This window comes from Berghia stephanieae, chromosome 7 (genome assembly GCF_034508935.2).
Source record: "Berghia stephanieae isolate SIO BIC M18660-M18661 chromosome 7, UCSD_Bste_1.3, whole genome shotgun sequence".
In the NCBI taxonomy this organism is placed as follows: Eukaryota; Metazoa; Mollusca; class Gastropoda; order Nudibranchia; family Aeolidiidae; genus Berghia; species Berghia stephanieae.
Window position 1 is genome coordinate 48,402,563 of NC_088366.1, and position 27,842 is coordinate 48,430,404.

General features: G+C 38.4%; 1 protein-coding gene across 5 annotated transcripts in view; it reads right to left on the reverse strand.

The window, feature by feature from the left end:
* The window catches only part of LOC144977415 (protocadherin-11 X-linked-like), a 150,597-nt gene that overhangs the window by 72,952 nt on the left and 49,803 nt on the right, over positions 1-27,842 (reverse strand). For all 5 annotated transcript variants that reach the window (XM_078922601.1, XM_078922600.1, XM_078922598.1 and 2 more), the window contains exons 6-10: positions 23,962-24,176; positions 22,638-22,799; positions 21,739-21,887; positions 20,570-20,802; positions 18,615-19,919 (exon numbers count right to left, since the gene is read on the reverse strand). In XM_078922601.1, the coding sequence (XP_078778727.1) occupies positions 18,615-19,919; positions 20,570-20,802; positions 21,739-21,887; positions 22,638-22,799; positions 23,962-24,074 (1,962 nt within the window). In that variant the 5' untranslated portion in view covers positions 24,075-24,176. The remainder of the gene's footprint in view (positions 1-18,614; positions 19,920-20,569; positions 20,803-21,738; positions 21,888-22,637; positions 22,800-23,961; positions 24,177-27,842) is intronic.

The window sequence follows — 27,842 nt, forward strand, 5'->3', positions numbered from 1 at the left end:
CTTCTTCTTCTCTTCTTTCTTCTTCTTCTTCTTCTTCTTCTTCTTCTTCTTCTTCTTCTTCTTCTTCTTCTTCTTCTTTCTTCTCTATTTTCTTCTTCTTCTTCTTTCTTCTTCTTCTTTCTTCTTTCTTCTTCTTTCTTCTTCTTCTTCTTCTCTTCTTTTCTTCTCTTTTCTTTCTTCTTCTTCTTCTTCTTCTCTCTTCTTCTTCTTCTTCTTTTCTTTTCTTTCTTTTCTTCTTCTTCTTCTTCTTCTTCTTCTTTTCTTCTTCTTCTTCTTCTTCTCTTCTTCTTCTTCTTCTTTTCTTTTTCTTCTTCTTTTCTTCTTCTTCTTCTTCTTCTTCTTCTTCTTCTTCTTCTTTTCTTCTTCTTCTTCTTCTTCTTCTTCTTTTCTTTCTTCTTCTTTCTTTTCTTCTTCTTCTTCTTTCTTCTTCTTCTTTTCTTCTTCTTCTTCTTCTTTCTTCTTTCTTCTTCTTCTTCTTCTTTCTTCTTCTTCTTCTTTCTTTCTTCTTCTTCTTCTTCTTCTTCTTCTTCTTCTTCTTCTTCTTCTTCTTCTCTTTTCTTCTTTCTCTTCTTCTTCTTTCTTCTTCTTCTTCTTCTTCTTTCTTCTTCTTCTTCTTCTTTCTTCTTCTTCTTCTTCTTCTTCTTCTTCTTCTTCTTCTTCTTCTTCTTCTTCTTCTTCTTCTTCTTCTTCTTCTTTTCTTCTTCTTCTTCTTCTTCTTCTTCTTCTCTTCTTCTTTTCTTCTTCTTTTCTTCTTCTTCTTCTTCTTCTTCTTCTTCTTCTTCTTCTTCTTCTTCTTCTTCTTCTTCTTCTTCTTCTTCTTCTTCTTCTTCCTCTTCTTCTTCTTCAAAAAGCAAGTAGGAATTATTTTATCATTAAGTGAATCAGGTTTGGTCCAAAACCCATTCATAGTGAACTTCCTGTGCATCTTCCTTGACCACCATCTCACTCACACGCACCCCAAACTCTCTTGACCTAATTATTATTATCACTTCTACAGACAGAGCTCTTATCGTATATTATTGAACGCTTCATTTATCCATCTGTGTGTGTTGTGTGTGTGTGTGTGTGTGTGTGCGACATCTGGTGTGTGTGTGTGCGTGTGTGCGACATCTGGTGTGTGTGTGTGTGTGTGTGTGCGACATCTGGTGTGTGTGTGTGTGTGTGCGACATCTGGTGTGTGTGTGTGTGTGTGTGTGTGCGACATCTGGTGTGTGTAAATCATATGTATAATGTCTATTAGAAGACATATAGAGTGATGTCAAATGATATTGATAAAGCACGACCATAGAATTCTTGAGAGTGTATAGATGTGTGTGTGTGTGTGTGTGTGTATGTGTGTGACATCTGGTGTGCGTAAATCATCTGTATAATGTCTATTAGAAGACGTATAGAGTGATGTCAAATGATATTGATAAAGCACGACCATAGAATTCTTGAGAGTGTATAGAGGTGTGTGTGTGTGTGTGTGTGTGTGTGTGCGCGACATCTGGTGTGTGTAAATCATATGTTTAATGTCTATTAGAAGACATATAGAGTGATGTCAAATGATATTGATAAAGCACGACCATAGAATTCTAGAGAGTGTATAAAGGTATGTGTGTGTATGTGTGTGTGTGTATATGTGTGTGTGTGTGTGTGCGACATCTGGTGTGCGTAAATCATCTGTATAATATCTATAAGAAGACATATAGAGTGATGTCAAATGATATTGATAAAGCACGACCATAGAATTCTAGAGATTGTATAAAGGTGTGGGTGTGTGTGTGTGTGTGTTTGTGTGTGTAACGAAATGCTTCCGTGTAGGCGTCAGTTTACGACAGGATGTACGTCGTCGTAGTATTAGTTGTTGTTGTTATTGTAATCCCTCCGGAACAACCCTTCTTTTGTTGATACAGGTCGTATCAGATCATGCACCTATGGCCCGGAAGTTTGAATTAAACTACGTAGTGTGGGTGTTATTGTGAGAAAGGCATCAATCTTGTTTTCTCCGTAAACTTATAAGCAAAGTAGGATCCCTGTATTCTACGGGAGTGACTTTGTTATGGTATGGCTTGATTGATATCTCGTAACTATGGGGCTGACGAATTTATTTATCCTTGATATGAGGATGTCCGGTATCAGGATGGGTTGTTGTTGTCCATGATTATGGAATCTGGGGGAGTTTTAAGGAATTTCAGATGTTTACGGATATGACTAACATCCGTTTGTGTGGGTAGAATTTTGCTTCGTTTGCTTGATTTTTGCCTATAAATGCCAGAGTTTTGAGCAGTTTCTTCAGACCACTCAGCGGAGTCTTTTAGGCTCATTGTCTCAAAAGAGACCACTCAGCGGAGTCTTTTAGGCTCATTGTCTCAAAAGAGACCAGACAGCGGAGTCTTTTAGGCTCATAGTCTCTAAGCGATAACCACAGCGGAGTCTTTTAGGCTCATTTGTTTAACTCTTGTGTAGAGTTGGATTAAAGTCTTGTGTAGACTTTGTAGTGCTCAAAGTTCGAGCTGAAACACGTTTTGTGTTAACTCTTGTGTAGAGTGTGATTTAAGTCTTGTGTAGACTTTGTGGTGCTCAAAGTTTGAGCTGAATCAAGTTGTGTTATAATTCTTGTGTAGAGTTTGATTAAAGTCTTGTGTAGACTTAATTTGTGATTTCAATAATCTGTTCGGCTCTGGTGAGATTTTTGAATAATATGTTGTGATTACAATTATGATTGTGTTTTGATATCAATATCATAATATCACTTTAAATTTTGATTCTCAATTAATTAATCAGATAATGAAATTAATTGTGTAATATATTCTTGTTGTAAAGAAAATAAGCTTTTCTTGCTATAAAGCATTATTATTTCATATCTACAAAGTAAAGCAATATTAATCAACATTAATAAATTGATTTGTTAAAGTAAAATAATATTTACTCACAAATTAAGTGAGTTCGAATATAGATAGAGTTATTTCGTATGATTATCATATTATAACAAAATCATTTTCTTTCTTTAAAGTGAATGAGCCGTTGGAGGCTGGGCTTTAACAAGCCAACTTTAGGCTATACACTCATAGCTTGACCCTAATAGAAACTGAACATTTGCCTGTTTTATAAGTTACCTGTGAAGAACCATTTGCTTATTTTAATATCAGAACATTGAGAAACAATTGATCTGTTTATGAATACTGTGAAATCAGAACAATTTCAAGAAGAGACAAATTAACAATATTAGAACAACCTTACAGTTTTTGTTGAATATCAAGGACACTCTTTTGGCTTTCTTCTACACGTCTGGATTGTGTTTAGTTAGTTAGTTAATTATTAGTTGCCTGTATGACTGTGATGGTTGCAACCTATCTGTGAGATTGTCTGATGTGGTAGCGGTTTGGTAAAGTATTGATAATTAATTGATTTAATTATATATTTTCATATCGCTTTCATATCATATTCATCATCACACCATCTCCATCAATTTGTCATCCATCCATTTGATTTCATACTTATGACATCTATCATTTCATCTTCATATCTCATAATATCTTGGTTATATTGTAATAAAATATATCTTCATTTAGCTTCAAAACCTTTATCAACGTATTGTGTTTGGTTATTGATCGGTGTCGTAGCTTGAATATAGCACACTAAACAAGGTTGCAAACTGCGCTACATAAGCATACGGTTTACGTGCGCACTTTGTGACATAATTTGGTGTCAGAAGTGGGATTCTTATTGTTGTGCATTCAAGAGACATCGCGACCAAACAATTGTTGAGACAGGTTAGGGAGTTGTTTAAACTTGAGATAGATACTATCTTTGAGCTTAAAGCAAATTGGTATCCATTTAATGGTTATAAGACTGTCATTATACGCAAGGTGTAATGCAAGTTATTCTGGTAATTTTCACTTGTTCGGTTATACGTTGTCAGTCATCTGTCATAGTGATACGGATCACTGACTTAGCGCGAAAGCGGTACTCGCGCTGTAAAGCCTCCATTGTCCCCCCTCTCCCTTTTGTAAGGAACGAAGGTGGTTGTTGGGGTAATTTGATTCCGTGTAGGAATCTGGGAGAATATTGTGTTGGTCCCGTGTGAGGATCTGTATTAAATCATTTGTTCTGACTTTCTATGCACATATAGTAAGTCAAGGTATTGATTCTGTGTAAGAATCTGGGTGAAGATATTTTGTTGATTCTGAGAGAGAATCTGGGTGAAGATATTTTATTGATTCTAAGAAAGAATCTGGGTGAAGATATTTTGTTGATTCTAAGAAAGAATCTGGGTGAGGATGTTTTGTTGATTCTAAGAGAGAATCTGGGTGAAGATATTTTGTTGATTCTAAGGAAGAATCTGGGTGAAGACATTTTGTTGATTCTGTGTAAGAATCTGGGTGAAGATATTTTGTTGATTCTAAGAAGAATCTGGGTGAAGTATTTGTTGATTCTGAGAGAGAATCTGGGTGAAGATATTTTGTTGATTCTGAGAGAGAATCTGGGTGAAGACATTTTGTTGATTCTAAGAAAGAATCTGGGTGAAGATATTTTGTTGATTCTGAGAGAGAATCTGGGTGAAGACATTTTGTTGATTCTAAGAAAGAATCTGGGTGAAGATATTTTGTTGATTCTGAGAGAGAACTGGTGAAGACATTTGTTGATTTAAGAAAGAATTGGTGAAGATATTTGTTGATTCTAAGAGAGAATCTGGGTGAAGATATTTTGTTGATTAAGAGAGAATCTGGGTGAAGATATTTTGTTGATTCTAAGAAAGAATCTGGGTGAAGATATTTTGTTGATTCTGAGAAAGAATCTGGGTGAAGTTATTTTGTTGATTCTGAGAAGAATCTGGGTGAAGATAGTTTTTATGATTCCGTGTGGGGAATCTGGGTGAAGCTATTTTGTTGATTCCGTGTGAGGAATCTGGGTGAAGCTATTGTGTTGATTCCGTGTGGGGAATCTGGGTGAAGCGTTGGTTCCGTGTGAGGACCTGTATTAAATCAGTTGTTTTGACTCTAATATGCGTCTATATTAAGTCAATGTTTTGATTCTGTGTAGGAATCTGGGTGAAGCGTTGGTTCTGTGTTAGGACCTGTAGTAAATTTGTTTTGATTCTATATTTGAGTCTATATATAGATCAATGTTGAATTCCGTGTAGGAATCGGTATTAATTGCCTGTTTTGAATCTGTTTTGGGATCTATATTGACCGCATATCGTTAATAAGGTTACTTGTAATACCACTTTATTCTACGTGAAAGTAACATTTACGGCAACAGTGTCGATAAACATATTGAAGTTTGTTTATTTGAATTTGAATTGGTTTGATTAATTGTCCTAGAGATGGATGTGGAAAGATTAATTAAACCTGGAGAAAAATTGGAGTTAAGGGGTGAAGATCTCCGTGCTTGGGTGACAGCCCAGTTACAAGAAGATGAAGAGAGAAAAGAGAAGGAGAGAGAACGTGCCAAAGAAGAGGAGGAGATAAGCAGAGCACGAGCTCAAAGACAAGAAGCTCTGATGGAGAAAGAGCTTGAACTGCTTAGGTTAAAGTCGGAGTGTCAGGCTTCCTCCAACAACGACAGTATGACAAGTGACATTCGATCATTTACTCATGCTCCCACTGTTAAGAGTCCTCGACTTCCATGTTTTGACGAAAACAAGGATCATGAACCACCGAAATGCATGACACACGGCAAGGTGGAGTTGAAGTGTGGATGTGTGATGCCGATGTTGTCTGTTGAAGGGAGGGACAACCATGAGCCCAAATAATTGTCGAGATCGATGGGATCTTGAGGCATTTCGATGATCTAACTAAATGTTGTACCAAATTTAGTCTTAGGGGGGAGATATGTAACGAAATGCTTCCGTGTAGGCGTCAGTTTACGACAGGATGTACGTCGTCGTAGTATTAGTTGTTGTTGTTATTGTAATCCCTCCGGAACAACCCTTCTTTTGTTGATACAGGTCGTATCAGATCATGCACCTATGGCCGGAAGTTTGAATTAAACTACGTAGTGTGGGTGTTATTGTGAGAAAGGCATCAATCTTGTTTTCTCCGTAAACTTATAAGCAAAGTAGGATCCCTGTATTCTACGGGAGTGACTTTGTTATGGTATGGCTTGATTGATATCTCGTAACTATGGGGCTGACGAATTTATTTATCCTTGATATGAGGATGTCCGGTATCAGGATGGGTTGTTGTTGTCCATGATTATGGAATCTGGGGGAGTTTTAAGGAATTTCAGATGTTTACGGATATGACTAACATCCGTTTGTGTGGGTAGAATTTTGCTTCGTTTGCTTGATTTTTGCCTATAAATGCCAGAGTTTTGAGCAGTTTCTTCAGACCACTCAGCGGAGTCTTTTAGGCTCATTGTCTCAAAAGAGACCACTCAGCGGAGTCTTTTAGGCTCATTGTCTCAAAAGAGACCAGACAGCGGAGTCTTTTAGGCTCATAGTCTCTAAGCGATAACCACAGCGGAGTCTTTTAGGCTCATTTGTTTAACTCTTGTGTAGAGTTGGATTAAAGTCTTGTGTAGACTTTGTAGTGCTCAAAGTTCGAGCTGAAACACGTTTTGTGTTAACTCTTGTGTAGAGTGTGATTTAAGTCTTGTGTAGACTTTGTGGTGCTCAAAGTTTGAGCTGAATCAAGTTGTGTTATAACTCTTGTGTAGAGTTTGATTAAAGTCTTGTGTAGATTTAATTTGTGATTTCAATAATCTGTTCGGCTCTGGTGAGATTTTTGAATAATATGTTGCGATTACAATTATGATTGTGTTTTGATATCAATATCATAATATCACTTTAAATTTTGATTCTCAATTAATTAATCAGATAATGAAATTAATTGTGTAATATATTCTTGTTGTAAAGAAAATAAGCTTTTCTTGCTATAAAGCATTATTATTTCATATCTACAAAGTAAAGCAATATTAATCAACATTAATAAATTGATTTGTTAAAGTAAAATAATATTTACTCACAAATTAAGTGAGTTCGAATATAGATAGAGTTATATTCGTATGATTATCATATTATAACAAAATCATTTTCTTTCTTTAAAGTGAATGAGCCGTTGGAGGCTGGGCTTTAACAAGCCAACTTTAGGTTATACACTCATAGCTTGACCCTAATAGAAACTGAACATTTGCCTGTTTTATAAGTTACCTGTGAAGAACCATTTGCTTATTTTAATATCAGAACATTGAGAAACAATTGATCTGTTTATGAATACTGTGAAATCAGAACAATTTCAAGAAGAGACAAATTAACAATATTAGAACAACCTTACAGTTTTTGTTGAATATCAAGGACACTCTTTTGGCTTTCTTCTACACGTCTGGATTGTGTTTAGTTAGTTAGTTAATTATTAGTTGCCTGTATGACTGTGATGGTTGCAACCTATCTGTGAGATTGTCTGATGTGGTAGCGGTTTGGTAAAGTATTGATAATTAATTGATTTAATTATATATTTTCATATCGCTTTCATATCATATTCATCATCACACCATCTCCATCAATTTGTCATCCATCCATTTGATTTCATACTTATGACATCTATCATTTCATCTTCATATCTCATAATATCTTGGTTATATTGTAATAAAATATATCTTCATTTAGCTTCAAAACCTTTATCAACGTATTGTGTTTGGTTATTGATCGATGTCGTAGCTTGAATATAGCACACGTAAACAAGGTTGCAAACTGCGCTACATAAGCATACGGTTTACGTGCGCACTTTGTGACAGTGTGTGTGTGTGTGTATGTGTGTGACATCTGGTGTGTGTAAATCATCTGTATTACATCTATTAGAAGACATATGGAGTGATGTCAAATGATATTGATATAGCACGACCATAGAATTCTAGAGATTGTATAGAGGTCATTGAGCATCACCCAATCATACCCAAACGTATACAGACTTTACTTAGAATTTCTTCTTACACAAAGTAATTTTACCAATGGCCTATAATGTCATAATTCTGTAAGTGGAAGATGCTTTTATTTCCATTCATATTATTTTTTATTTGCACTTTTATATAGCGCAATATCCACTAAACGTGCTCGAAGCGCTTTACAAGGGGTCCCTGGCCAACAGCAATGCTTAACATGTGGAACGTGTTAGGCGATATTACAATTTTTGCGGACAGAGACACCGCTGTAAACGGCCAGGTACTCATTTTACACCTGGGTACGGTGAGAGAATGTCTTTTCCAAAGGCTCAGCTATGCGCCGAGCGAAGCTCGAACCCAGGACTTTCCGATCCGAAAGCGAATGTCATACCACAAGACCACATAGCCGCACAGATATCGGATTTCCTCAATGACATTTATAGATAGTATGCGCTCACAAAATTGCTATCCGGAAGTGTAACGGACCGACACAGAAAACTATATGTAACAACCATGAACTTTTATAGTCTGGTTAATGCAATTTAATGAAAATTACTCTTAAACATGGATGGCAAAAAAAAAAAAAAAATAAATAACAAATACCTGAGTGACGTCAACTTCGTTCTATCTATAGTGATCGGACCATTACTATAAGTAAACTATATTATTTCCTCCATCGCGAGGAGCTCCCGCCGTTACGTTGATACACCCGAAAGACGCACCCCATACAATCTACGTTTTGACACCAGATAAGTAACAGGAATGAGTTACTCTCAGCGCACAACGGTTACACTTCGTTGCATGATGCATAAACTAGCTGTCATGGCCTAAAAGCAAATGTACTGACCAATGCCCTCAAGATTGTTATGCATGGTGCTGACCAATGCCCTCTATACTAGGTTCTCTTGGTTTCTATGGTACTGACCATCGACATCTCAAGATGATAATGGTAATAGATGATAATGGTACTGACTAATCAACGAAGTTCATGTAAACACCGTTGTAATCAAGTGATACGCCGTAATCAGTGACGTCACTGAATAAAGAGCCTCTGGAAATGTCATCATCATCATCATCATCATATCGACGTTAGAAACCGTGAAGATGTCACGTGCAACGCAAAAATCCGTGACGTCAAGAAAAACAAAGCGCATGCGAAACTAATCATCAATGTTGCTCCACTAACTAACCAATCACTGAAGGAAATCCACACCACGTGACATGTGACACAGACACACAGCATAGTAAAATAAACTCCCCTGGGGAAAGTAGTTTGGCCACCGTGAGTAGTAAGTAAATAGCCACACTGGAGTCTGGATGACGAGCTTTGTTTTGATAGTAGTAGCATCAATTCGTGGTGCAATGATACGTGGTCAGACCTCTTGTTATCGCCATAGAAGATACAACACTGACATCTTGAAAAGACCTTGCTTACTTGTGCAGCTATATAGTCTTGTAGTATGGCACTCGCTTTCGGACCGGAAGCTCCTGGGTTCGAGCCTCGCTCGACTCATAGTTGAGTCCTTGGAAAAGGCTCTTTACTACATTCTGTCACCGTACTCAGGTGTAAAATGAGTACCTGGCCGTGAACAGCGTTGTCTCTGTCCGAAAAAAAATTGTATTATCGTCTCGTTATACTTGTTACGTGATGCTGTTGGTCAGGGACCCCTTGTAAAGCGATTTGAGCACGATTAGTGGATATTGCGCTATATAAAAGCTCAAGTTTATTATAATCGATTGATATAATCTGAGGGACGAGTGTTCTGGCCAAAATTCTAAATATCTGTTTTGTTTTTTGTTTTGTTTTGTTTTTCTTAGAGTACAGCTGTATGGTTTTACATGTGGGTAGATCAAAACGATGACGTAAGAACTATAGCATAATAAGGAATGGTTCATAATGTAGTATAATTTGTGAAAAATATACAGGGAAAAACTTGGAGGTTTTTAATATATTTTTTTCAAAATCAACAATTTATATCCCAAAATCAACATCATCATCGTCACCCCTCACCATTATCACCAACACCACCACCACCACCACCATCATCATCATCATCATCATCACCACTACCATCATCACTAACTACCAGCATCAACAGCTGTTTCCAGTCTCATCCCAACACCCCTCCTCCCCCAGGGCCATTAACCTCACGCCCTTCATCACCCAACTCCCCCCCCCCTCCCCCCACCACCACCACCCTTTCTCAATACCAACCCCCCCCCCCTCTCTCACCAGCCCCCTCACCCTCACCAAGCCACGTCAATTAATTAAGCGCATTGTTTATTTACATCAAGTCATGGCATGCCTTCAAACATTCGAACAAACAGTGAGGGACAAAAACCAGCTGCTATGTAAACTATCTAGACAGGCAAATAGATGCGTCACTTAAAGCTTGACTCATAGCAAACTAGAGGGCCTTGCTTTAATAACTGTATCTTCTTCCATTCACTTCTACAATCAAAATATATAGATAGCATGAAGATGACGTCACTCAAGTCTTTGTTATTGCTTTTTGCCATCCGCGTTTATGAGTAATTCTCACTAAACTGTATTAACCAGACTATAAACGTTCATTGTTACACATAGTTTTGTGTGTTGGTCCGTTATACTTCCGGATGGCAATTCTGTGAGCTTCTTAGCCAAGCTCATACTATCTATACTACACGTCCGAATACCGTTATGGAGAAAAGAGGTTTTTTTTATATAGATAGTATGCGCATGGCTAAGAAACTCACAAGATTGTCATCCTGAATTATAAAGGACCAACACACAAATCTATGTGTAACCTTGGTCGTTTATAGTCTGGTTAATATAGTTTAGTGAGAATTACTCATAAATGTGGAATGCAAAAAAAAAAAAAAAAAAAAAGAATAAAGACCTGAGTGTCGTCATCTTCGTTCTATCTATAAACGACCGAGATTAGACATAGTTTTGTGTGTTGGTCCGTTATACTTCCGGATGGCAATGTTGTGAGCTTCTTAGCCAAGCGCATACTATCTATACAAACATTTGCATCCAACAAATAGCATGGAGACACACTCTGACAGTCAGGCGTCATTTGTTACATGGTCAAGAACAATTTCGCTGAAGAACCCAATCCGGTACATCTACTTTATATTACTGGACGCGTGCATCCTGTATCCTGTATGCATCGCACGTCAAGAGCGTGAGTGAAAAATTAGCGAATTTGCGAATTATCCGGTCGAAGATGAGTACCTAATGTAATTTTCCGGACAGAAAGAATGCTAATTTGATAACAGCCGAGAGTAAATTGGCTTGTCTAGGTAGGCGGCAGTATATATAAGTATTCAATTCCAGACAGCTATTTGTCGGCCTACCTAGACAAGATTCTGGACCACTAATGATATTATTGCTAGATTTGTGTAAACAACAATTACCACAATTTCGCCTGGGAGATGGTCAGTCAGGAGTGATAGATTACCCGATACGTTCAGGCAATTTGGATATTCTATCATCCATTTTGTCCTACTCTGAATAAACACGGTTTTAAAAATTTTGGCCAGAAAACTCGAGCTCAAAAAAAAAAGAAAAATTGATCGAAAAATGACCATCAATTTTCTCAAAAAATCAAACTTCTGGCTTTAGGGAAGTTTTGATGGAAATCTCAGATTTGAGAGATTTTTGTCTACATGAAGGTAATTTTAATTGATCGATATTTGAAGAGCGAGTTTTGTGGGCAAAACTTTAAATACGTGATTTTTCAGAGTGCTGCAGCTTACGGGATAAACTCAAGCAAATTGTGTTCTATATTCCATCATTGTAATTATGCACTGTATCCTTTGGTGTGGAAAAAAAAAACAAAGAAAAAAAAACCCCAAACAAAACAGAATCACTTCAGGGCCACGATTCAGGTGATATTTTGGTGGAAATGTGAATTTTTCACTCGTCATAACAAAGAATAAAATAAACCGGAAGTTCAATACAATACCCCCTCCCCCTCCCCCACCTTCTCCCCCGACTTTTTGGCGCTTCATGAAATTATGAATAAAACTAAATAAGTTTTTATGTTTAGCGTTCATTGTAGAGCGCATTATTTCTAGATACATCTTCACCGTGCATATTTTTCGCTGTGCGACTGTACAACGTAATAATATGACAGGCAGACCGAATTCGAAAACAATCCGTGTGACATCCCTAGCTGTATGACATCCCATAATATCATCATCTCATAATTAGCGTTTCAAAACGTTTGGCCAAACAGGAATCAACAAAGTTCATTGTCTGCCCCAAACTATCGTAAGACCTAAAATTCCATTCTGCCGGACTCTGGGGAAAAACAAACCCATATTTAAAAATTTGGCCAGAAAACTCGTCCTTCAAATATCGATCGATTTAAATGACCCTCGACTTGGCAAAAAAAAAAAAACCCACTCAAACCTGGGACTTCGACGAAGTCTTCCTTATATCCCAGGTTTGTGAGTATTTTGCCAAGATGAGGGTCATTTAAATCGATCGATATTTGAAGGACGAGTTTTCTGGCCAAATTTTTAAATAATATGGGTTTGTTTCTTTTTTCCAGAGTACGGCAGCATAGCAACCATCATAGCTCGATCAACTCTTCCACTAATATACGAATATTTAGACCTATACCACATTACTATCATTATCCAGCTTACTCTACTAGACCCTGAGAAAGAAAGAAAAAAAAAAGCACGTATTTAAAATGTTGGCCTTAAAACTGGTCCTCAAATATTGTTCGAGTAAAATGACCCTCATTTTTGTCAATAACGCTCAAGCCTGGGACTTCCCGCAGGAAGTCCCAGGTTCGAGCGTTATTGACAAAAATGAGGGTCATTTTACTCGATCGATATTTGAGGACCAGTTTTAAGGCCAAAATTTTAAATACGTGTTTTGTTTCGTTTTCAGACTATGGCATACTAACTATACCTTCAGTTACCCCAGTCCTTATCTTATCTGGAGTTCAAGGAGGATAAAATATACAGGTGATATTTCAGTCTCGCACACCTAAGCATACAAACGCTAATCCGTACGGATTTACGACCACAAACCTGGTTCCCTCTTACCTGTGTTTGTAGAAGATTATCGGATGGTTATCGGGATTTTGTTGAAGGAGAATTTGGTTGGATATATATTATATATAGACATGCTTGTATTATGGTTAATGGCAGATGGGCTATTATTGGGGGATGGGGGGGGGGGAGAGAGAGAGAGAGAGAGAGAGAGAGAGAGAGAGAGAGAGAGTCAATATCAGAAGTAAAATAATCGGATGTCAGATACATAATTTTCTCCCCATCATAATCATAAGATTTATCATTGTCACTATCTGAAGGATAGCTCATACGGTGGAATCACGCTCTCCTCGGCCAGTAAGGTCGCGAGTTTGAGCCCCCATCGTTTATTCTCTGTTGTCTTCTGGCACTTTCCTACTCACTTCATGTCTTGGTTAACATAAATATATTTCAAAGTACATGATAAGAATTATAAACTCCAATTCTGTGATTTTCCTCACGTAGCCAAAAGCTCTTGAACCAAATTATGAAGAGAGACTTGGCCTTATTGTCAAAAAATGTTCCCCTAATAAAGATAGTACTTGTACTTAGGCTATACATGGGGTGCCACACCCCGCCCATCAGCTCTTTCCTTCCCTGACACAAAGTCACGTCCAAGCACTTGGGGTTCAGGGAGTCCAAGGACATCCTGAGGCACTTTGGAAATATGTCTTATTCTCATGGCAGCCGGAAGGCAGACCTCCTTCAGTGATGGCACTGTTAATCAAGAATATGTCAAATGGGATTTAAATGATATCTCGTGTCGACTACCAGTGCAGTATGCCGGTTGAGTAGTTAGCGTAGAAGCTAACTCAATCGCTGGTAGGTTCAAATCTCCAAGGAGACAGAATTTTATTTTTCTCCCCAAATCATGCCTTAATATTTCTACAACCGTATCCCATTACAATAATAATGATTTGAAAACGGATATATGATGTTAAATATGCTCTATCTTAATGTTTTGAAGATTGTAAATGACTGAAATTTATTTGAACTTTTAAACTATAACCCAATATACCGATATTGAATGGGTAGCAGAAGTCTATGCGCATTTTCATATAAAGTGGGGATAACCCGAATGGTGCTCTTAAGAATTATTAACTCTTTTGAATGGCCTGGTGGGTCTTTTTAATTCGCGCCTAATTTGAAATAGTATAGGCCCTAGACCTCTAGTGTAAGACACAAAGACGAACTAATAAGCTGAGGAAGTTTTTTTCAAAAATCCGCCATTTGCTCTCAATTGTATGAAGTACATTTAATAAAAATGTTTTCAAATGTTTCTAAAGTATCCAACTGGAATTTCTGGTGTTACATCCGTTCTGCTGGTGGTCAATTTTATACTAGGATAAAGATGGTTATTTGTATTCAAACATTAGATTTGGACTTGGAAATGACTACCCAAGATCGAATAGGTTTATACCCAGTATGTCTAATATTTCAAGTATTGAAGGGGCCTCAAATCTAATCTCTCATTGAAATGGAAGGAGATTATCAAACCCACAGCAGGTGATTTTAGACGATATGGAAATTAGTTATGACTGTCATATTGTTATGGCGTTCCGGTCACGGCCTGGTGATAAACAGTTAAACCCTGGCTGGAACAGCATAGGTGTCTATAGCAAAACAGACCTGCCTAGTACTAAGAAACATTCGTAGAAATACGAATTTTTGGCTCCAGCTACAGAATTGCATTCGCCTCTTTGACTCAATAAATCTTGTTGAAAAGAAAAATTCAGATCCTCGGAACCTATATTCAGGAATTTGTAGCATATGTGTGTCATGGTGATGCCAAATTATTGATTTGTAAAGCTATTTATAGTGACTTTTCCATTTTTTCCCCTTAGAAAGTACGAATTATTAAAATTTCAAGTAGGCAGCTCTGTTCTATAGATGTCTCTGGTTAAGACCCCGAGTTAATTCTTGGAGTTGTTGTTGAGTAGAGTCAAGTGTGGACACTTCAAAGAGCCTTTCAGGTGCCAATTTCTGGCTCCCTGCTGACTACAACGATTGGTAGGAATTGAAGACTGGTTTTCCAAAAAAAAAAAACTCGTTAAGTCGATTTTTCTACTTTTTGAGATTTTCCATTCATGATATAAATTGAAATATAAATTATACATTACGCACCAACTGACACAAACAAATCCTTATATTTGTGTGGATTTGAAGTTTGAATATGATAAAATAATAGACCGAATGGGAAATTTTAGGGGAGATAATCCTCAATATCTCAAAATGGGAAAAACGGAGTTAGGGAGTTTTGGAAAACCATTCTTCAATTGCTTTTGGTTGAGGGCGTGGTGTGAGAGCATTGGAATTCTATGATCCAATTTGTTATTTAATCGACTGTGAATGGGCCTTTGTCAATTGGAATATAATAAATAGTTCATTCTTATGATTGGATTCTTCTGCGGCTATGTGGTCTAGTGGTATGACACTCGCTTTCGGACCGGAAGGTTCTGGGTTCGAGCCTCGCTCGGCGCATAGTTGAACCCATGGAAAAGGTTCTTTACTCACTTTCTCTCGCTCACCGTACTCAGGTGTAAAATGAGTACAGTGTTGTCTCTGTCCGAAAAAAAAAATGTAATATCGCCTAACAGGCGTCATGTTTCATTTTACATGTTATGTATTGCTGTTGGTCAGGGACCCATTGTAAAGCGCTTTGAGCACGTTTAGTGGATATTGCCCTATATAAATGCTCTATATTTTTTCTTTTTAAAATACGGTGGCATGGCAGTGTTGGGCTCAACTCTTTGACTTTGGCTTAGAATTGACTTTACAAATGTGAACACAAATTAAGATTAGCAAAATATTCCAATTTGGAGAGGTAGTACTTTGTAAAAAATATTTGTGGCCATTCCACTAATAGGGCGGCGGGAACAAGACGCTTACATCTTAATTCTAAGCTTAACTTGTAAAACCGTTAGGTACTTATTCTAAGTCTAATTACAGAGAGAGAGAGAGAGAGAGAGAGAGAGAGAGAGAGAGAGTGTGTGTGTGTGTGTGAGAGAGAGAGAGAATGTGTGTAAAGTTTTCTTTCCAAGGACTCAACCTTGAGCGACTCTCAGGATCGGGACTCGAACCCTGGACCCTCAGCAGCTCAGGAGGCGACTGTCATACCTCAGGACTACAAAGCCACAAGATCAAACCGATATCGACTAAAAAAAAAATTATTGAACTTTTATATAGCGCAATATCCACTAAATGTGCTCAAAGCGATTTACAAGGGGTCCCTGACCAACAGCAACACGCAACATGTAGAACGAAACATGAGGCCTGTTAGGCGATATTACAATTTTTTCGGACAGAGACAACGCTGTTAACGGTCAGATACTCACTGAGTACGGTGAGAGAATGTGAGTAAAGATTCTTTTCCAAGGACTCAACTATACGCCGAGCGAGGCTCGAACCCAGGACCTTCCGATCCGAAAGCGAGTGTCATACCATAAGACCACATAGCCACACAGGGGGGTTATATCGACTTAGACTCCTACGCTATTTATGATTCATCGTTAATAAACACATTATGATCGATATTCATGAATAGAAGTCAGTTAACTTGGCAATCAGGCCGTACGCCATACGTCGTATGCCGTACGTCGTATGCTCTATGTCGTATGCCGTATACCCATTAAAACTGAATCAACGGTAAACAAACATTCCAAGCTCCACAGAAAAGTCTAAAGTCAACTTCATGTACAAACTGTTGATGCAGGGATTAAAACACAAATTGAAAGGGGCGTCCCGCTAGGCGAATCGGTGATGCATTTTCCGTGACTCAGAAAAAAACTAATTATCTAGAGGATTACGACGTTGCTAATATTAAATAAACAATTGAAAATATTCCAAATTTGCAAGACTAATAATGATAATGATAATAATAATAATAATAATAATAATAATAATAATAATAATAATAATAATAATAATAATAATAATAATAATAATGATGATGATGATGATGATGATGATGATGATGATATATATATAATAATAATAATAATAATGATGATGATGATGATGGTGATGATGATAATAATAATAATAATAATAATAATAATAATAATAATAATAATAATAATAATAATAATAATAATAATAATAATAAAATAATAATAATAATAATAAATAATAATAATAATAATAATAATAATAATAATAATAATAATAATAATAATAATAATAATATGATGATGATGATGATGATGATGATGATGATGATGATGATGATGATGATGATGATGATGATAATAATAATAATAATAATAACAATAATAATAATAGCAATAATAATAATAATAATGATAATAATAATAATAATAATAATAATAATAATAATAATAATAATAATAATAATAATAATAATAATAATAATAATAATAATAATATATCTAGCAATTGTAAAGCGCATAGCTATTACTAAGCAGGAGTCTTTTTTTTTGTGTTAGCATAATATAGTCCTTCAGAGTCATTAGGCTCGTGGAACAGCAGTTCTTCCCTATTCCTATATCTTATAACGGGCAATAGTGATTACTTGCTACTCTTTGGAAAGGACGCTAGAAATCAAATTTCTTTATTCTGATTATTTCGACTTTAAATCGATGTTTCTTAAATCAAGTTAAGTTCATTCTAATCATCATAATACCCTATTGACTAGTCGGTCACATTTTGAGCATTGAATCTTCGGCTTTTGTTGAATGGATTAAAGAATGAATGAATGAGTGAATGAATGAATGAAAGAATGAATGAATGAATGAATGAATGAAATGAGGTACAAAAGAAAACGTTGTTTGCGCAGAGCTCCCACTGCGCATCATTGTGGGTTCGGAATATCTTGCTGTGAATGGGAGATTATTCAAGGGCTGGCTAGAGGACAAATTCCTGCAGGAGTTTCACTTTTTTTTTTTCATTTTCAATCAGAGCAGACGGAAAATAAAGGGTTATTGAAATGATGGAGGGTAATTTGATAGAGAGAGAGAGAGAGAGAGAGAGAGAGAGAGAGAGAGAGAAAGAGAGGGAGGGAGAGAGAGAGAGGGGGGAGGATGGAGAGACAAAGATGGAGGGAGAAACAGAGAGAGAGAGAGGGAGAGACAGAGAGAGAGGGGGGGGGAGAGAGAGAGAGAGAGGGGGGGAGGGTAGTAGACAGAGAGAGAGAGAAAGGGGATATATAAGAGCAGAGAGAAAAGATTTATCGAATTGATTTGGGGTAATAAGAGAGAGAGAGAGAGAGAGAGATAGATAGAGAGAGAGAGAGTATATAATTATGGTTTTATAATTGGACACGGGGATTAGAAGATCAAGTGAAATGTGTTATTGTTGTCAAGAACACATCTTGTCGCCATTTTGATAGCCTATACTGCAATGTGTTGGTTGAGTCAGTGTGTGTATGTGTGTGTGTGTGTGTGCGTGTGTGTGTGTGCGTGTGTTAGTGTGTTTTGTTTACGGCGTGTTCTTCATTGTGTATTAGTGTGTATTTATGTTCTTAATTTTTAAGCTGAAACAATTCTGAAAGGAAATCATTAAAAAGAGCGATGGTGCTGCTGCTGGTGGTGGTGGTGGTGGTGGTGGTGGGGTGAGTGGAGGCTGGAGTGGGTGGTGGTGGTTTTGGTGGTGGGTGGGGGGGGGGTGGTGGTGGTTGTGGGAGGAGGAGGATGGAGGTAGGGTTAGTCGAGGATGATCCGTTTTACTTGTATGAGTAAGGAAAACAAATAAAATGTACTCACAGATTTGTCAGCGAATCCTTCGTCTTGTGTGACGTCACGTGATGATTCGTCGCTCTTACTCCCTCCTCTGGGCGGTTTGGAGCCATTTCCGGTTCCCGTCGTCGTCCCATCCATGGGGTCGTTGCTAATTACGTATCCAACGTCAATGCCCATCTGATTCTCTTCGAACTTGTCCGAGTCCGGGGGAAGCTTCGTCCTGCTTTGGAGGTATTTCCGTCTTTGGCGATCCGCTCTGCGTATGACGACGATCGTGATGATGACGGCGACGGTAACGACACCCGTGACGACGCCTAGAATGATGACGACCATGACGTGTTCCGTCTCCTTATCGTTCTCCTCTTTCGTCGTGTGGTTTGGCGCGAAGACGATGATATCGAAAGTAGAATTAGACGCGAGAGGAGATGTCGCGCTTTTGTCCATTACAACCACAGTCAACCTATGTCTTCCAACGTCTTCGGGTTTAAGCTTGCGAACGAGTATCAGCTCACCGCTTGTTTTGTTGACTTTAAACATAGATCTGCCCGAGCTCGAAGCGAGGTGAAATTCTAGCCTCTTATTCCCGCCGGAGTCTTTGTCCTCAGCTTGTATCTGGAAGACTACGGAGTTAGGCTTCATGTCGAAATGGACCGGAACTGATGTATTTCCGCTTTTGGGGTACCAAATTCTAGGCCTGTGATCGTTTTGGTCAGTTACGTAGATGGTCACCGTTGCGGAGCCAGTGTTTGCTGGAATTCCCTGATCTGTGGCTAGGACCGTGAGCACGTAGCTTGCCTGGTACTCACGGTCAAGCTTTTCTTTGGCGATGATGAGTCCTGACTGCAAGATTGCAAACGGACTCACTCTAGGGGTCAAGGAATACAAGACTTTTCCATTCAATCCACTGTCATCGTCTAGAGCTTTTACAGAACTCACAGTTTTATTGATAGCGTTGTTTTCTATGATGTTGAAAACGTATTTCGATTGTTCGAATTTGGGCGTGATGTCATTGATATCCGTCAAGTCGATGATGACGTCAGCGGTGTTGGACTTTTTGATTTTGCCATTGTCCGTCGCGATGACTTTGAATCTAATTTGACGATTCTTTTCGTAATCCAAAGGCTCGGTGGCGATGATGTTTCCTCTTTGGTCGATTCTGAGACTCTCCGGAGCGTCCAGCAGATCGAAGGAGATCCTGGCATTCTCTCCGATGTCGTCATCCTGTGCAACAACTCGGAGCAATATCTGACCCACTCTGTTTCTTTCTTGGACCGTCTTTCGATACATGGGTTGGCTGAAGTAAGGGGTTTTGTCATTCTCATCTTTTACCTGTTAAGATTGTTATTTTTTTTAAACGTATTAAAACACTTCCCAAAAAATGAAAGAAAATGAAAAGAAAAGACTTATTATGCTTTTTTTTTTAATTACGCCCGTCCGCTACGGCATCATAAGATATCGTCGCCTTGGCATTCAATTGAGGAATATAGATAATTCATCAAACAAGATGTCTGATGTCAACAGGAATCACCCATGTTGTCCAAGTGAGAAAATTGAGGGTTAATAAAAAACGAAAGTGGCTGAAGCGGGGCTCGAACCCGGGACTATCCAGATCATTTCGCCCCCTAATGATGCTATTTCGATTAAAAACATAAGACAATTTATGGTTGTTAACGTTAATCCAGATAAATGAACAAACATGTAACAAAAACAAAAATGGGACAAATAGATTTTTTAAAATATCATCCTCGAGGGTGTGTCATAAACCCTGTATTTTGATTGGTCAAAAACCTACTGGTTAATACCTTAACACCAATTACAAAATTGCTGTACTCTGGAAAAACCGAAGTCCCAGGTTTGAGGGCTTTTGCCAAGATGAGGGTCATTTAAATCGATCGATATTTGAAGGACGATTTTTCTGACCAAATTTTAAAATATGAGTTTTTCCAGAGTAGGTACGGCAGAAAAAAAAGACCCCTTACTTTAACAGTGAAATTGGCCATGTCGGAAAGTGGGGGGCTTCCAGCATCCTGACACAACACGCTGACGTCATGGAATTGCTCCACCTCCCTGTCCAACTGTCTGACAACAATGACCTTGAACTCGTTGTGGGACATGGGCTGGAGCTCGAAGGCGTCGCTGATGATGGAACAGCTGATGATCCCGTTCAGACCGGCATCTCGATCTTGTACGTCCAGCAACGCCACGACCGTACCTGACATTAAAATGTAGAAATGAATAAATCGTTAACATTTATCTAGAAGGAACGAGGTTGACGTCACTCGCCTCTTTGTTATTGTTTTTTAGACATTATTGTAAGAAATAATTATCACTAAATTATGTCAATCAGACCGACTATCAACGTTTAAGTTTACACATGCAAATAGTTTTATACCTTGAAACGTTATATCCGGCTGGTGGTTATTTTGAGTATTTTACCTAAACTCACATAATCTGTGGAATTACTATGTTCAATGCCCTTCACAATGCGTCATTTAAATTTATTCCCACAACAGACAATATGGACCAATATTTCTATTTCATACAGTATTAGTCGCCTGTTTAGACATCCTTTTCGTATTAACTCCTCTTACAATATCCGTCACTGCCTACAGTCAGATACTCGTTCATACCGGAGTCGAGTAATGTAAAACAGTAAAAAATATATCACTTAAAAACTCCAAACAGACTAGATTTTTAGTGATGAATTATTAACGATGAAGATGATGGCTACGAACAGAGGAAGATGGAGGTCCATTGTTTCTGACCTAGATAGCAACAGGCATAATGGCAGAGCTGCCAAGTTGAATTTTTTTTTAATTCGTAGTTTCCAAGGGAAGATAAGAAAAAGTCACTTTAAATAGCATAAGAAATAAATAATTTTCCATTAGCATGATCCAAAAAATTGCTCCAAAGTCCTGATTATAGGTTCTAAGGAACTAAACTTTCCTTTTCAAGAAGATTTATTGAGTCAAAGAGGAGAATGTAGTGATGTAGATGGAGCCAAAAATTCGTATTTCTACGGATTTTTCGTTGTACTGGGCGGGTCTGTAATAGGCAGTAAGTGAGTAAGTATCGCAAATCTTCACGTTTTGCTGTTTGTTCTAAAGTAAAGTTGTGCTGAGGAAAAATAATATAAATTAAAACTGACCAGACTGAGCTACTTCCGTGACAGTTCCCTGAAACATGACATTCAAGTTTATCTTTGGAGCACTGTTGATGGTATCCTCCACGGTGATCTCGACTTCCGCTCTGGCGACCATGGGAGGTAACCCTTTGTCCAGACACTCCACCACCAATCTGAAAACATTATATTTTTATAATAGGGTAGATTGTACACAAATCCCTATATTCGTGGACGGGTCAGCTGATTTTAAAAAAATTGCTTTTATATAGAGCAATATCCACTAAACGTGCTCAAAGCGCTTTATAAGGAGTCCTGGCCAACAACAACACTTGAAATTTAGGACGAGACATGGCGCCTGTTAGGCGATATTTCATTTTTTTCCGGACAGAGACAACGCTGTTAACAGCCAGGTACTTATTTTACAACTGAGTACGGTGAGAGAATATGAGTAAAGAGCCATTTCCAAGGATTCAACTATGCGCCGAGCGAGGCTCGAACCCAGGACTTTCTGCCCTATCCGAAAGCGAGGGTCGTACCACACGACCACATAGCCGCACAGTGTCATCAGAAGTAACTCATTTCATCTGAAGAGCCGAGGCTTTATGCAAATCAGAGCTGCCAACTTGAAAAGTAAAAAAAATTCGTAATTTTCATAGGGAAGAAATAGAAGTCACTATGATTAGGGGCACCGTGGCTCAGCGGTACGGTCTTTGCTTCGTACCCGAAAAGGTACCGAGTTCGATCAACCGCCGGCGCTGCGCTGTGTGGCCTTTGATTGAGCAAGTCACCTCGCCCTAGCTCAATTTGCGGCGCTGCACTGCGGCTGACGCCTGGTGGGTAGTTCCATCCAGTCTTCCTAAAGACAAATTTCCCCTATAGGGAAATTTATTTCGTATGCTTTTATATTATGAGTTTACACAAACCTAAAAGATTGCCCCTGTCTCTGTAGCAAAGAACCTGTGGTGGTGATCTCCCCTGTGGCTGGGTCAATGGAGAAGTAATCGGTGACGTCATCTCGTTGTTGTGGCTTGAATCGATACTCCAGAATTCCAAACTTGTCCGTGTCCTTGTCTGTAGCCATCACCCTAAGAAAACAACAGGGGCATCGGTCAAGAACAATTTCAAGTTTCAAGTTTTAAGTTTATTTTCTTTAGGCTTTCGCCAATCTATAGGGGGTTGGGGGGGGGGGGGCAGAGTGGCTCAGCGGTACAGTCTTTGCTTCGTACCCGAAAGGTACCGAGTTCGATCATCCGCTGCAGCTGCGCTGCGTGGCCTTGAGCAAGTCAAGTCACCTCGCCCTAGCTCAAATTGCGTCGCTGTACTGCGCTGACGTCTGGGCTATTCCACTCTTCCCTTGGAATAGACCGTAGAAACAAATTTCCCCTTTGGGATGAATAAAAGGAATTATACTCGTATATATATATATATATATATATATATATATATATATATATATATATATATATATATATATATATATATTATTTTTTTTTTTTTTTTTTTTTTTTTTTTTTTTTTTTTTTTTAATTATTATTTCCAAAACCGAATGTAACACGAAGAGAAAAAAAGAAGAAAGAAAAAGGAGAAAATGGATTTTATGAATTGGACTGTCAATAAATAGGGAATGAGATTAGCAGAAGAGTAGCGTCTCTTGGTTGGAAGTCACGAGCGGAAAAGTTATTAGAGAGAGAACGTCATGTTAGTTGTGCGGCATGAGACACTTCACCGAAAGAGAGACGCATGCGCAAAACCATTTTGACGTTCTCTCTGTAAGGTGACGTCCAATCCAGGGACGCTACTCTTCCACTAATCCCATTCCCTATAATGTAAACAGAAAATAGTGTCTTTCTATGCTGCTTTTATAATAATATTATGCTAATCGCGTTATTGTGTTCATTTTTCCTTTTGTGTGTGTGTGTAAATCGACGTTCACTTATTTACAGGTCTGATAACCCAATTACTTATGGGCTCATTGTTGTAATGGAAATCTCAACAAAAATAAAGACGCAAATTATTGTCCATTTAAACAATGTTAAACTAGGTCATAACGAGGTTCGGATGTCAGACCTCCATTTATGTACACGCAAGCTCGTTGTGTTATTGGGCACGATAAAAATAACTCGTTTAATAAATACATAGAGATGAAAGAATCGTATAATAATCCAGTCTGTTATTGACTTCGTTGGGGTTTTGACATTCAAAAACATTTTAAAACACATTCTAAAACAAAAACAAAACAAGCTTTACTTGATGACTTTAGTTCCTTCCGCAGATGTCTCCGGTAGACTGGTATTATAGACCGGGGGTTGGAACACGGGGGGATTGTCGTTGACGTCATCAATGACGATTTTGACGGACATACTTCCGGTTTTTGGAGTCTGTCCACCATCGACTGCACGAAGGACGAATGAGTACTGAGGGTCAATCTCTCTGTCCAGGCTTTGCTTGACGATTAGATTTATCTGAGGAATAGAAGATAGGAAAATAGATACTTTTGATTTTTTGATAAATGAACAAAAATAAACTTACATAATGTTGTCAAACCGCTTTACACGGATCCCAAGACCACAGCAAAATTAACCATATGTGACCCTTTGCCTCAAAACGGTATTAAGTCGGGTTGGTTTAGATGTTGAAAAGTGAATTTATAGTCAAAAATATCAGACTTGTGTTGAGTTTATATAATTTATTGAGGAGAATGACAACCATATTTTAAGTAAGGTGCTAATACCAACAATTTATATATTTTACCAGTTTAACATTTACTTCGGCTTATAAGCATCTGGTTCGTTCCGACATAATACCGTTTTGAGACGATGGGTCACATATTGGGCGAGATGTGAGGCTGTGGGGAATTATTATTTTTTTTTTTTTTTGGTATTATATTTAGAAAGAGAAAACTATAACGCTTTACCGGTCAGATACTCATTCCACACATGAGTGCGATGAGAGTAGTCAACTATGCGCCGCTATCAACACTCCGGTACTTGAACTCGAAACCTATCAGCCCTGGGGCGAGTATCATGATATACAAGATCACAAAGCAGCGCATGTTCTCGAATATATTATATTTGTTAGTTTAATCCAAAGATTGATGTAAACCAGAAGGCCATGTGTTCTAATCCCACCAGAGCACACCTCCCCCAAGCTCCCCTTCAGCAACTAATAAGGATGTCAAACATTGTTCCCTTCAACCAAGCGAATGAAATTCGATCCACCCGGCTGTTGTATACTGCCATACTCTGTAAAAACCCATATTTTAAAATTTGGCCAGAAAACTCGTCCTTCAAGTATCGATCAATTTAAATGACCCTCAGCTTGGCAAAAATAAAAATAACCTCTCAAACATGGGACTTCTGGGACTTCGCGAAGTCCCAGGTTTGAGAGGGGTTTTTTTTTGTTGCCAAGATGAGGGTCATTTATATCGATCGATATTTGAAGGACGAGTTTTCTGGCCAAATTTTAAAATATGGGTTTGTCCAGAGTACCAACGGTAGTATTGGTGGAAATTCAATCACCTCTTACAAGACTCGCTGATGGATGTTCGGACAACTCAGGCAGATTGCTGGGCCTGATAAAGGCGATAGAACTACAGAATTGTCCAAACAAGAACATACCAGGTGCCACAAAGGTATGTGTCGGTGTCCGTGAGTTGCTTGCACTTGTTATCTATATTAACACCTATAGTATTTCAGCACTCACTGTGCTCATATATATTATTATAGAAGGAACGAATCTAACGTCATTCAGCTCTCTGTTATTGTCTTTATACAGACTGATAGCTGATTAAGTTATCACTAAATTATACCAATCAAAATATAAACGTTAAAGTAGGTTAAACATAATTTTGTGTATTGGTACGTTTTATGTGGTTGGCGGATGTTATGAGTATTTTACCTAACGTATATCATCAATAGAAGACACGAAATTGCCGTCACTCAGCTGTATCTCTCACTTTGCTCTCCTTTTCTCCCCCCCCCCCTCTCTCTCTCTCTCTCTCTCTCTCTCTCTCTCTCTCTTTCTCTCTCTCTCTCTCTCTTTCTTTCTCTCTCTCTATCTATCTATATATTTATTTATGTATTCATCCATCCATCTATCTATCTATCTATCTATCTATCTATCTATCTATCTATCTATCTATCTATCTATCTATCTATCTATCTATCTATCTATCTATCTATCTATCTATCTATTTATTTATTTATCTATTTACTTAATTTATTTATACGTATCTCTATCTATCTATCTCTATCTGCAAGACTCCGATTTCTTTCTTTTTCTCCTATCATTCCATCTATCAATCTATTTATCTCTCTCTCTCTCTCTCTCTCTCTCTCTCTCTCTCTCTTTCTTTCTTTCTTTCTTTCTTTCTCTCTATGCAACATCAATCTCTTAAAGCGTTAACAAAATCATCTAGATGAAATGAACCAATCAACGCAAATTAATCCCATTATCAAAGTCAATTAACGCTTTCATCTCCCCTGCCTTCCCTCTGAACAACCCCCCCCCCCCCACACTCCTTTCAATCATCTCCATTTCTCATAAATGTCTCTCACAAAGATTTCTACTCCCAAAAAGGAGAACTGGGTTTCTTGAGAATGAGATTTTGCAGAATGCCGAAAGGACCGAGTATTCAAAAGAAACTGCCTTACTGATTGGGAAGGGCAGGTTTTTTTCTACGAAGTGTCAAATTTGAAGTTTTGACAAGATGGACAAGACCAGGACATAACCAGTATGCCATGCTGTCGTGCCCGTGCTCGTTCTCGTTCGTTCTCGAATCTTCGGCGTTGAATCTCGATGGATCTGGCTCAATGCTCTCTAGATTGCTATGATCTGGCTGGATCAGTGCCTGGGGCAGTTAGCATCCCATGATGCACCTTGACATTAATTAATTAGGGCTACTTGTCTTCGGTAATTAATATGGTTGTGGTGTTGAGTGACCGGCCTGTGGCCGTCCTTGATTGTGGCTTGAGGGGGGCGGGGGGGGGGGGGTTATAGAAGGAATTGGGGTGGAATGAGGATGGGAGAAAGAGAGAAAGAGGAGGAGGAAGAGGAGAAGGAGGAGGAGGAAGAGAAAGAGGAGGAGAAGGAGGTTGAGAAAGAGGAGGAGGAAGATGAGGAGGTTGAAAAAGAGGAGGAGGAGGAGAAGAGGAGGAGGGGGAGGAGGAGGAGGAAGAGGAGGAGGAGGAGGAGGAGGAGGACGACGACGACGACGACTACAATAGAAGTAGAAGAAGAAGAAGAAGAAGAAGAAGAAGAAGAAGAAGAAGAAGAAGAAGAAGAAGAAGAAGGCCGGAGAGAAGAGGTGGAAGGAATGAGAAAAGAGGGAGGGGGGGGGGGACGATGCAGGATTTAGAGTAAAATGGGAGTAGGATTAGAGTAGAGGGCGGGGGGGGGGGGGGAGGATGGAGTAGGGGGAACGCCATGCTTGTTGTCTTTGTCAGCTGACCACTCCTGGGCACTCGTGAGCTTCAAGGGCTCATCCAGATAAATCTGGCATGCACAGGACTTGGTAGTTAGAATGGCGGACGGTGAAAAATATATCATCATGGAAAGGCGATTGGAGACGATGTCTTTGTTGTAAGTTAATTATAGTAACTGCGTATTTCCAATTAGCACTGACTGCTCTGTCGTACTTTAGAAAACCCCATATTTAAAATTTTGGCCAGAAAACTCGTCCTTCACATATCGATCGATTTAAATGACTCTCATCTTGGCAACAAAACAACAAAAACTCTCAAACCTGGGACTTTTCGGCATTATTTTGCGTTGGTTTGAGAGTACATATTTCCATTACAAAAGTGAGCCCATAACAAGTTGGGTTGTCAGACCTGCAAATAACTATACGTCTTGTTCAATTCATGAATTCATGACCAAAGTTGTATGCAAACAATTCACTCAGAATAAAACTAGACCTCATTTCAAATTATTTTGTAAAAATTATTTCATATAAAATCATTTAACACTTATAGATAGTATGCGCTTGGATAAGAAGCCCACAACACTGTCATCCGGAAGTATAACGGACCAACACACAAAACTCGGTGTGACCATGAACTTTTCTAGTCTGGATAATACAGTTAAGTGAGAATTACTCATAAACATGGATGGCAAAAAAAAAACAAACA